The sequence below is a fragment of the Arachis hypogaea genome, chromosome 18 (assembly GCF_003086295.3).
Source record: "Arachis hypogaea cultivar Tifrunner chromosome 18, arahy.Tifrunner.gnm2.J5K5, whole genome shotgun sequence".
In the NCBI taxonomy this organism is placed as follows: Eukaryota; Viridiplantae; Streptophyta; class Magnoliopsida; order Fabales; family Fabaceae; genus Arachis; species Arachis hypogaea.
Window position 1 is genome coordinate 4,557,447 of NC_092053.1, and position 12,061 is coordinate 4,569,507.

The 12,061-nt window shown below is 25.8% G+C and overlaps 1 protein-coding gene across 1 annotated transcript; it reads right to left on the reverse strand.

The window, feature by feature from the left end:
* Nucleotides 1-2,129: 2,129 nt before the first annotated feature.
* LOC112772985 (cytokinin riboside 5'-monophosphate phosphoribohydrolase LOG1) lies at nt 2,130-9,180 on the reverse strand. The gene is made up of 7 exons (XM_025818016.3): nt 8,803-9,180; nt 8,267-8,364; nt 8,076-8,106; nt 5,930-6,029; nt 2,879-2,949; nt 2,596-2,739; nt 2,130-2,517 (listed from the first exon to the last, which is right to left on the reverse strand). Exons 1-7 carry the CDS (start codon nt 8,932-8,934, stop codon nt 2,458-2,460), a joined length of 636 nt encoding a protein of 211 aa, XP_025673801.1. The 5' UTR covers nt 8,935-9,180; the 3' UTR covers nt 2,130-2,457.
* Between the last annotated feature and the right edge of the window lie 2,881 nt (nt 9,181-12,061).

The following is a 12,061-nucleotide window of genomic DNA, read 5'->3' on the forward strand; positions in this document are numbered from 1 at the left end:
TAAAAGTATAAAATAGATACACTCTTAAAGTTAACCTAGGAAATATAGGTGATGAGTTATATACATAAGGCCAAAGTGAGTGATTATTAAAGTTCTCTCGCCCTGCATCATAGAGATGGCAACTCTAAATCTTTTAATTACTAAAACCGTTGTTTTTTTATAACGCTCAACAATTTTAGTTGATGGGGGGCCTTCATGATTGATAATTATATATGTCATGCAATATTTGTTTAATTTAGGCTCCTTCATGCAGTTTTGATGTGTGACATAACATTTGATATGCCAACCTATTCACTATGATCGCTTTGTGAGCAGATGCGAAGTACCGAAGCTGTGGAGGTTTTGAGCAACAACACTTTGTCACACTTATGGATGAATTTGGCAATCAATCACATTTTAGTATTTTACCCAACCCCAATAATCTTTATGTTATTAGTTTGGTTATATATGGCACAACATTTTTATTAAAATTTGGCCAATATTTAATCAATAAAAAAATGAGTAATTCAACACTATTAAATATAATCTTACATTATTAAAAATATTAATAATAACTAATTAATAGTTATAAATTACAAAATTTACTAATCTCTAATACTCCTCTTATGAAATAGCGCTTATACCTTTCTTTTAATATTAACGGTATACCTTTTTATTTTGGTTATTCATGAATCAAAAATTAATTAATAAATTACTGTATATATAAAATAAAATTTAAATTTTGATGTCTATTTAAGTAAATAAGTGAATTCATCATTAATTTAAGTGCAACTCCAATGGGCGGATCTTGAAGTTCTATTTATGACAAAAGCAGAAAGGCACCATTGGAGGGGATAAGGAATGAGTTCCTCCACGGGTCTCAAGGTGAGGGAGTCTCTCTAAGCAGGGACTCAAATCAACCAATAATAACTTGCCACTTAGCAAGTTATTATAAAAAAAATAATAATATAAAATTTGAAATAATTAAATAATTATATTAAATAATTATATTTTTATTTAATTAATAATTTATATTAATTATTTAAATAATTAAATCATAATTAATTAGATTAAATAATTAAATTTTTATTTAATTAATGATTTATATTAATTATTTATATCATAATTAATATTGAATATTATTTATATTATTATATTAAATTATAATTAATTAAATTTACTTATATTAAAAAATAAATTTAATTTTTACACTTTACAAAATAATTTTTAGTTGAGTTGGTTATTTTTATTTTTAAAATTTAAAATGCTAACGATATTATTAAAATTAGCAGTTGTAAATACAAAATTATAAATTAGTGTAATTTCGAATTATATATTGTGTATTATTGTTATATATGAATTTATTTAATATTAATATCTTTTAATAGTGAATTATTTTTAAATTTATAAATTTAAATAATATTATTGAAAAAAATTAATTATATGTATTTTAATTAATTAATTAAGTGGGACCACAATAGAAACTAAAGTTAATTCCTTCTAATGGAAAAAAGAGATACTTTAAGTTTTTATTTACTGTTTATGACGTAAAAGCTAATGTGGAGTTACTTTTTGTAACAAGTGAACCATAAATAGAGATTGAGATGAATTTTCTACTGGAGATGTCTAAACTCCCCATTTAGGCTTATTATTTATTGAGACTTGAGTTTGATGTTGACAATAAGTGCTGTTTATTAGGTACTTAAGAATTAGGTAGTGATGTTGACATTCTTTTTGTTTTTGGTCTGAGTGGTGATAATTGATTGTTGGCATTAGGTTTTCTTTGTTTTTTTTTTCTTTACTTACATTAGATTTAAATTCTTTTTTTTTTGTCAGAATTAGATTTAAATTCTTATCAATCAACCATGTCTCTCTTTTTTTTGGAGTATTGAATTGTCTTTTTTTTCCTTGATTTGTTAAGCCCATTTAGTTTCTTCTTAGATGTTGTATAATGTTTGGGCTTTGTCCGATTTACCCACAAGATCAACAATGTTAATTATAATTCTTCCTTATTATCTTCTGAATTAACTCCAATTTGGCTTGAATATTATGTGTAAGTTTTACTTGTAATCCAACAATAGCTATGATCTATTGAAACTAAAAAATTGAAGAAATAGGAGAAAAAGAAAACAGAGATATTACAAAGCTAATTTCTACACAAATTCTCTGAGCTCTATCTGCTCAATGCCTCTATTTTTGTAATAAAAACATTGATTGGGGTCTGAAAAATACCCAACTTTCTTCACAATTGAACAGAGAGTAGTACTAGTACTGGTTAATTAACCTTAATAGTTAGAATTAGGTCAATTAACCCTGTACTTTTACACTAAACAAAATACTATATTATATAAGAGCACAAAGAATCCTCTGGCTTTCAGGAAACTCTGGTCATCTACCATAATAATATATAGTCTTTTTTTTTTTTTAATATTATAACTATGTGACTAAACTGCCCTCTACACCAATTTTCCATCCTCTTCAGATCCCACTTTCCCAGCTTAGCTTAGAGGCAACTCTTTCATGTTGTGGGAAATATTCCTATAAGAATGTAACACCAAATGTCATTATTAACAGTATAATTATTAATTAGGAGTTTGTAATTATTTAATTAAGTACCTCCATGTTTTTGACAAGGTCTTTTGGTGTTGGGGCAGACACAATTATATGGCGAGCTTTGGGGCTGATGAACCCTTCCTCCACAGCTTTGTCAATGAATGATAAGAATGAATTGTAGTATCCATCAACATTCAGCAACCCCACCTTCCAAACACAAAACATTTCCATCATTATCATTTCACTCAATTTCTATGCATAATTAATTAACATGGAATACTTTTAAGTAAAAAAAATATATATGTATAGTTGTTTATAAACGCATGAATTTTGATAGAATGTTTACCGGTTTATCATGGATGCCAAGTTGAGCCCAGGTTATGACCTCAAGAAGCTCCTCAAGTGTGCCATAGCCACCTTCATGCACATAACATAACATGACATACATAACATAATTACATAACATCATTATTAAAAAACATAAAAAAGGGACAACAATGACAAGTGGAATTTTTTTTATTATTCACGGTATCCTTCTACCTCACAAGTCAATGACTAATTCGTCGTGAATTTAAACTCTATTTAAGAGTCTGCTATTGGCCAATGAAATTACTGCATGCACAAAGTATGATTCGAAATCTCCAATATTTATTTATAGCGTTTGTTTTGAGGTATTGAGACAAAGACTGAGACACAGTATTATGTTTGTTAGTTCAGAAACTGATACTAAAATTTATGTCTCTATCTCAAAAATTTCAATATTTCAGTACCTCCAAAAAATAGAGACACAGGAGACTAAAATTTTTAAAAATTGAGACTGAAACTTTAATAACATTTTATACCTAAAATACCTTCATTTCAATTAATTAATTCCAATTTTACCATTTGTGCAAATTAAATTAGAGTTTCATTCTTGTTTCAATTTCTGTTTCCCATTTTACACCAAACAGAATACTGAGATTTATTTAAATATCTGTCTCTCAGTCTCAGTCTTTCTGTTTCTGTCTCTCCACCAAACGCTATCTTAAAGACGAGTGAACTGACCACTCACTAATCCCTTTCTAGTTTCAGTTTAAAAGAAAAAAGAAAAACATAAAAAAGTGGGTTTGGACTTTGGATCCTGTTAGAGGGGGACAGATCATGGGCCACTTGTTTCTTTGGGCCTATTGGGGGTAAGCTACCAACTAGGTTTTTAGTGAATCATGTGCCAAACCGAACCAAAAAAAAAAAAAAAAAAAAAAAAAAAAAATTCTCATTGATCCCCGCTTTACTAGATAAACAAAAAAGAATTAAAAAAAAAAAAAACTTGCCCAATTGGATGTAAATTGAACTCGTGTTTATATATGATATTCTAATTATACGATATTATTTTGTGACTGCTCTATTAGATTTGGATATAAAACATTAAAACCACACACATCAAAAAAGGAAAAAAAAGGACAGAGATATATCAACGAGACCGACAGGGATGTGGTAAGGATTAAACTTCATAACTAGCTAACAATCAATTTTTAATTTCGTTGGAGTTCACCTTTTGATGAGAAAAATTAGTCATAAAATCTATACATATATGTCGTTCCTTAGGTTCAAATCCGACACATGACGTTTAAGTAACTCAAGATTCCTTACATTACATATATTATTAAGAATTTAGTTTGGTACTTGCTTTATAAAATTTGACCTCATCTCAGAATTTTTGTCATGTAGTAATATAGAAATTGATAAGGTGCATCACGTAAGTTCAAAATTCTATTAAGAGACAACGTACGTGGTTTTGTCCCAGACATGTCTAGACTCCACCCGTGGAAGAAATTGTATTATTATTATATTATCAATTTAATTATTTTCAGACACTTATTAAGTTTCTAATAGCACAGCTAAATGATTTGCAAACTGAAACGTCACATGTGAAAAAAACTTGTGGCGTGTATCACTTTGAGGAAACAGTAATGTTATACAAAACACTATTATTCATAGCCATAAATGGACGTAGCTACTAGCTAGGGTTTAGGGCTATAGAAAATGTTCTTAATGTATAGTTGTGCTCTTTTAACCTTTTAAAGCAACTCTACCCAATTATAATAAGAAAAGAAAGCAACATCACTAAACTCTTTTAAAGATGATGGCATCTTTTGATGTTTATATTGTTTGTTGTTTCGTATATTAGCATGTGTTATCTCATCTTGTAATGGTCCATGTTAATTAATATAAGAGGGGTGTTAGTGGCAATAAATTTTATTATTTGTAGTCATTAATTGATAATTATTGGTGTTTTTAATTAATCGTGTAAGATTTTATCTAATCGTAATAAATTACTCACTTTTTTTTTACTGATTAAGTGCGGACTAAATTTTAATAAAAATATTGGCCCTCTAAACTTTTTCTTAATATATAATATTGAAAAATTAACGAAAATCGCATTTTCATAGTCAAATGATCAAGTCCCCTCATTTTTATTTTAATTTTTTAAGAATTTCCATATATTATCAACGTATAAAGCGAAGTTCGAATTTATGAAAATGGAACTGGCGGCAATTGATTCAATAGAGTTAAAAGTTTAAAATTTAAAAGTTCAATTAAATTTTAATTAGAGTTAAACTGGATACAATAAAATAATATATTTACGTATAAAAATATTTTTTAATAATTTTTTTGTATTTTATTATTTTGCTAAAAAATCATACTAGTGCGATTAATAGATTATTTGAACGATTTTTTTTAATTTTTTAACCAATTTGTTGACAACTTTTTTTTTTTTATCTTAATTGGACTAATTTGATGTTCGATTTTTGGTTAACTCAGTTAAACTACTTGATTTGGTCGGATTCTCAAAATTATCGTACTCAAATTTTTATAAACAACTAATTATTTATTATATCAATCAAAATAACTAATTTTTAAATATAATACTTAAAAATAATCTATAAATATAAAGTTTGTCAACAATTTTAAAAATATTCCTAAATTTTATTTTACTTTAGTTATATTTTTGAAGTTTTCGATTTGCATTAAATATTTTCCTAACAGTTAAATATTTAGAAAATTTAAAACCAATTCAGTAATAATGCATGACAACTAGGCTTGATTTATTTATATTGAAGATTATTCTTGTGAAATTGTTGTTGAATTAATCTTAAATTTTTTAAAAAATTAATATTTAATACAAATAAAAAAATTTTAAGATAAAATAAATTTAAAAATATTTTTAAAATTTTTAACAAATTTTAAAGATAAAAAATATATTTGACCTCTTTTTATACTCTTTCTATATGGAAATTAAACTATTTTAAAAGAATGTTAATCATTTTCATGGAATTGAATTTGACTAAATAGAAAAGTATGTTAGAGAAGAAATGAAGATTGGTGGAAGCATGAGGTTAATATAACTTGTACGAACCAGGTAATGCAATAAAGGCATCAGAATGCTTAGCCATCTCTGCTTTCCTTTGATGCATGTCTGCAACTGCCTTCACTTCCCCCACTGTTTCTCCAGTAAGCTGCACCCCAAATCAATAATAATCCAAATTAGAAAAAATAATATATATATCAACAGATTTTGAGCATGTAATGCATGGTCAATGGAGTAGTAGTAGTAGTAGTAGTAGCATTAGGTAGGGGAATAGTAGAGGTGTTAAATAAATGCAATGATGATTGTTGCAGCATTGTGGGCTCAATTTGTAATCATTTTACCGCTTCTTACTCCTTGGGAGAACCATGTCTTCCTTACATTAATTTACGGTCCATAATATTTATAACCAATGCAATGAAGTAAATAATAATTTAATTTTTGAATAAATTATCATTTGTATTCGTACAAATGTACTCATATAAGAATAAAACGACAATTGTAATCACAGAAGATGGTCTTTGTGTGCTAAAAGTACCCAGACGTTGGTTACGTAATTGGTCTGTTAGGGTACTTTTGGCACACATAAGCTATCTTTTGTGGTTATAATTGTCGTTTTATTCTTATATAGATACATTTATCAGCATCTGTATCTTTCATGGGTATAAATAGTAATTTATTCTTTAATTTTAATATCATTTTTAATATAAAACTGTTTTATATGTATATCTAAATCTAATCACATAATATTATATTAATAAAAATAATTATTTTTTATTAGTTGTATGAATAATTATCTAAAAAAATAATTATAATTATACGATTGTGTAATTCTGTTGGTACATTAAAATTATTAAACTCATAAAATAATATCATAAAAAATGGTATAAATTATCTAAGGAATTATTTACTTTAAATAGTTTAGTCCAACTAATCCAATATTCTATCAGTATACACTCTTGCTTGCTTATAAAATTTAGCATAATAATAAGTGTTTGATGTAATAATCCCTTTTTTTTGGGGTTAATTTGTGGGAGTGAATATATGTATATAAAAGAAGAAATGATGGGATATAAGAATGTAAAGAGATATATGGAATTTGAGGGAAGGACAAAAATGGTGCAGAAGGGAAAGACCCCAGATTGCCAGGTGTATTGATGGATAAGTTTGAAGACAGCACCAAATTGTGAGCAAAATACAATACACATGAATACAATGTGATGAAACAAAATACTCCTAACTTTATATGAACCGTACATGAATAAAAAAAAGGACAAATGTGTTATGACTCGGATAAAATTGGGATAACAAAAGTATGGCTGCAATTCACTTTAAATGTTGAAAAATTTTCAAAGTATTTTAAAATTGTGAATATTTCAATAATTTTAGTTATTAATCTTAAGGGTATATATATTTTAGGATAAATTATAAAAAATATACTCAAATTATTTTGTTATTGACAAAAATAGTCTTCAATTTTATTATAAAAAAAAACACTTACAAATTATTTAAAAACACGATAAACATGCACATTCGTGAACTAAAACGTTTTACGTTAGAAAAAAAAAGAGGTGACAAATAGAATTTTTTATGTAGTAAGTGAGACTATGACATTAACAAATAAATTTATATTTTATTTTTAATGAAATAGGGTCTAATCACGATTGAATATTTTGATACGTTTTTAAATTATTTAAATATATTTGGATATATGAGAAGAAGATCGACAGAATACACAGTCAGGAAGGTAGATGAAATGGAAAATGGACAAGGGATGAAAGACAGAAGAAGATCTAAGAAGACTATCCATGAAGTGGTCAAATGAGATTTACATGTAAATGGTCTCTCTGTAGATATGATACATAACAACACTCAATAGTATCGTTTGATTATGTAACCAATCCTATCTAATAGGACAAGACTTTGTTATTTTATTGTTGTTTGTATTTTTATTGATAATAAAATTTAAAAATATTTTATCAATATTAAAATATTTTAAGTACATTTTTGGTGATTTATTGATTGAGAACAATGATCAAAATTAGGATATCTGAAATGCTTAAAATATTCCTTAGATATTAGGCTACTAATATAGTACTATTAAGTCCAAGACATTGGAACTTAGATAAAATTAATGTAAGATAATTCTGTGTGTTTGCAATGATGAATATGCTTCCATAACAGTCCTTAACATTACCTCTCTTGGCATAAGTGTCTTGGGAATAACTCTGCAGAGAAAAAACAAGTTACTGAGATGAACAATTATATATAGAGAGAGAAATGTCATATCATATATCATATCATCATATCATATGATCATATCACATATTAAATTAGCTTAGCTAGCACCAATGGGAATGAATAATAATCATGATGATGCTCTCTCACCCAATTACATGGCGACCACCATCATAAACAGCCTGAGAAATCAATCCCATCAAACCAATGCTGCCTCCTCCATAAACCAGATCAATATTTCTTGACACCTATTAATTCATTAACAAACCAAATATTACAGAACTAATTAATGCTCTGTATGTATGTGTTCATGAGAATTAGAAACTAAACTAGAAATGATGGGACATAATGCATCAAGGAACAGAGAGAACCCCAAAACAGAGGATCCAAATTGACTACGGTAAAAACTCAACTGCAGTTAATTTCATATGAAGTTAATAATTAAAAACGGTTAAATAATAATTTAGTCAAAGATATCAAATCACTTAATCCTAGCAAGCACAACAGTAAAAAGAAATAAACTTGGAGGATCAAATCAAAACAAACATTAGAAAACAAATTAAAACAGGACAAAGATTAAATCAAAGTAAAGACAAGTAGTGTTCCAGAGAAACAGCAGAATTAAACTCCTTAAAAGAGAAAAAGGATTAGAAATGGAAGATGCATTTTATTATTATGATTATTACCAATTCTCTTCCAAGTTCAATGGCAGCATCCTTGTAACTAGCTTTGTTACCAGGGCTGCTACCACAAAACACACAAATCCTCTTGAATTTTGATTGCTTCTTCTTCATATCTTCTGTTCCTTGTCTCTCCATCTCTCTCTCTCTCTATATATATATATATAGATATGTTGTGTCTCTGCAAGGTTTCAAAATGAATGAAGACGAAAAGAGGTTAGTGTTGATGGTGTATGAGCTTGGGTTTATGCTATCTTATATATAGAGAGAAATAGATTGAGAGGGAGTAGACTATTTTTAACCCTTAAAAAGTTTAATTTTTTCATAAAATAACTCTCTAAAGAAAGAAATTATATTTTGGTCTTCCGAAGATAAATTCAATTTGATAAAAAGTAATCTTTTATAAGCAATAAATGACTCATAATTTTTTCTGATTTTTTTTATAGAACAATTAAAAAATTATTCAAACAATAAATACAAAAAACTGAGAAAATTTGATTTTAATTTTTTTTTCAGTTCCTTTTACTTTTTGCATTCACTTAAAAAATTGTCAAAACATTTTATTTAATATAAAATTACTAAATTTAGTAGATAGAAACAATTTATTTTTCTGAACTGACTATAAAAAGTCATATTTAAATCTAATTTTTATATTTTTTTAGTGTCTTTTTATATTTAGTATATTTTGTTAAACTAAAATTATTTGTAAAGACAAAAATAATTTTTCTAAACAAATTATTTTATTAAAAATTAATTTTTTAAGAACAAAATAATAACACTTAATTCACGGTGAATTCTACACATTTTAATATTTTTATCCAAATTTTTATACTATTAAAATTATGATTTAAGACTTTAAAATTTAAAGCGTTCAATAACTTGCTGGTATACTATCTTAACTTGTATAAGATACCAAAATAATTGTAGAAAAGTTAACTGTATTGTATAAAAGATTTTTATGGAATAAAAAGATGGTAAAAAATAAGAAATAGTATAAGCTCCGAAAAAATTAGATAAATTGAAAATTGGAGATACAGTGATTCGAAATAGAGCGTTTTTATTTAAATAGTGATGGTATTTTTCAAAAGAGAATTGTCCATTATAAAAGAAAAATGTATGCTCTTGTAATAATTTAAAGTTTAATGTGATATTATCTAATTAGATACTATCTGCAAAGAAAGTTTATGAAAAAATATTTGTTAATTACAAAATGATTAATGACTTGTCTATGGAGGTAAATAAAAGATGGAAAAAAATTCGATTATGAAAAAATAATTGGCTGCAATGTGATTTGTTGAAAGAAAATATTTAAAAGTTTTTTTCAATTTGTCAAACTAAAAATGATCTTTCATACGAAATTGTAGATTTTAGAATGAGTTAGAATGGATATAGAACTTCCAATAGACCAAAAAAAGTTATATCAATGAAAGTTGGAACCAACGAATTAGTTTTATGATATCTTAAGACTAGTTAAATTAATAATAGACAAAGAGGATATAATTGTATACAAGTATGATAAAGTAAGTATATTTTTTACTAACTCAACTCCTTTGTACTGGTTTTACAGGCAAAAAATCTTTTAAATGATATAACAAGTTACAACTTTACAAGAACTATTTAGAGAGGTTTGATTCCTCCAAAAATTTAGCTATTTGTTTGATTTGTTTTGATTGACAGGATAAATACTAAGAAGAGATTGAATAGATTTGGATTTATTGATCAAAAGGATAATATATGTGTCTTATATAAAAAAGATGTTAAATATATTCATCACTTATTTTTAGACTGTAAATTTATTTAACAAATATGGTACATTTAGTTACTCGAGATAGGTAAATTATTATCTATTTTAAGCATATTAAACAACATTTTAAAAATTGGATAAGAATATCTAATAAAAAGGAAAAGTGAAAAAAATAATTCATAGAATTTTTTACGGTCATTTAGAATATTTAAATGGAAAGAGACAGAGGAATATTTTAGAAAGAAGAATGAATTGTTGCGGTAATTATTAATAAATTTTTTGTGAGTTATAAGAAGTGAAATAGTGTAAATTTTTTTTATGGTCGATAACAATTTTAAAAATAATAATGTGATGGACTTTTGTTAGTCCTATTTTTTTATTTATTCTGTTTTCTTTTACTCTACTTACTATATTGAACTTTATTGTTAAAAAAAATAAATATTAGCTAAATATAACAAAAAATAATCAATTTTATTAGTCATATGATATTGCTATATATATTTATATATACAAAAATTAATTAAATATTTAACTAAATTTCATTATTTAATTAAACAACGAGTGATATTTTAAATAAAAAAAATTAATCTTAACGTCATACATACTATATTATGAATCTATTAATCTAAAAATTTAAACAATTATATAAAAATACATAAAATTAAATAGTAAGTGTTGATGTATTATACTTATTATGCATAATTTTTCTGAATATTTTATAAACATGTAATAATAATTTCTCGTATATGTATACCTAGAGATGAAGGGAAACTTGGCTACTCGTGGGTGTGCATTACTACTTTATTACTATATGGTCCCCCTCCTATGCATAAAAGTATAACATAATGATAGTAAAACCATATATATATATACCCACAACCACAACACAGACATTACACAATTGGTGGTCCTATATCAAGATTATTATGTTTTTTTGCCTCTTTTATCCATAGAGGAATTCTTGGGAGTTTATCTTCCAAGTTATTATTGGATAACTTTTTGAGTTGCAATAAGAAAATTAAAATACAGGTTGAATTGTTGAAGAGAACAATAGGTGATGGGTCCATGAAAAATGTGAAACTACTTAACAATTTGAATTATTGTAAAAATTAAATGACATCATTAATCAAAGCAAGTGATATCATAATCATCCTATGGTCTAAAAATTAGAGAGTATATATATAAAGAGTATATAATTTAGATAGTTTTTGGAAGAGAGATAAAAATCGAGAGATTGAGATTAATAAAAACAGAAAATTGAGAGACAAAAAGACGGAAATAAGTTTCAGTATTGTGTTTGGTATAAAATAGGAGACAAAGACCGAAATAAAAATAAAATTCTAATTTAATTTGAACAAAGAATAAAATTAAAATTAATTAATTGAAATAAGAATATTTTAGGTATAAAATGTTATTTAAGTTTTAGTTTTTATTTTTAAAAACTTTAATTTCCTGTATTCTCATTTTTTGAAAATACTGAAACACTAAAATTTTAATATTAATATTACACTAATAAATATA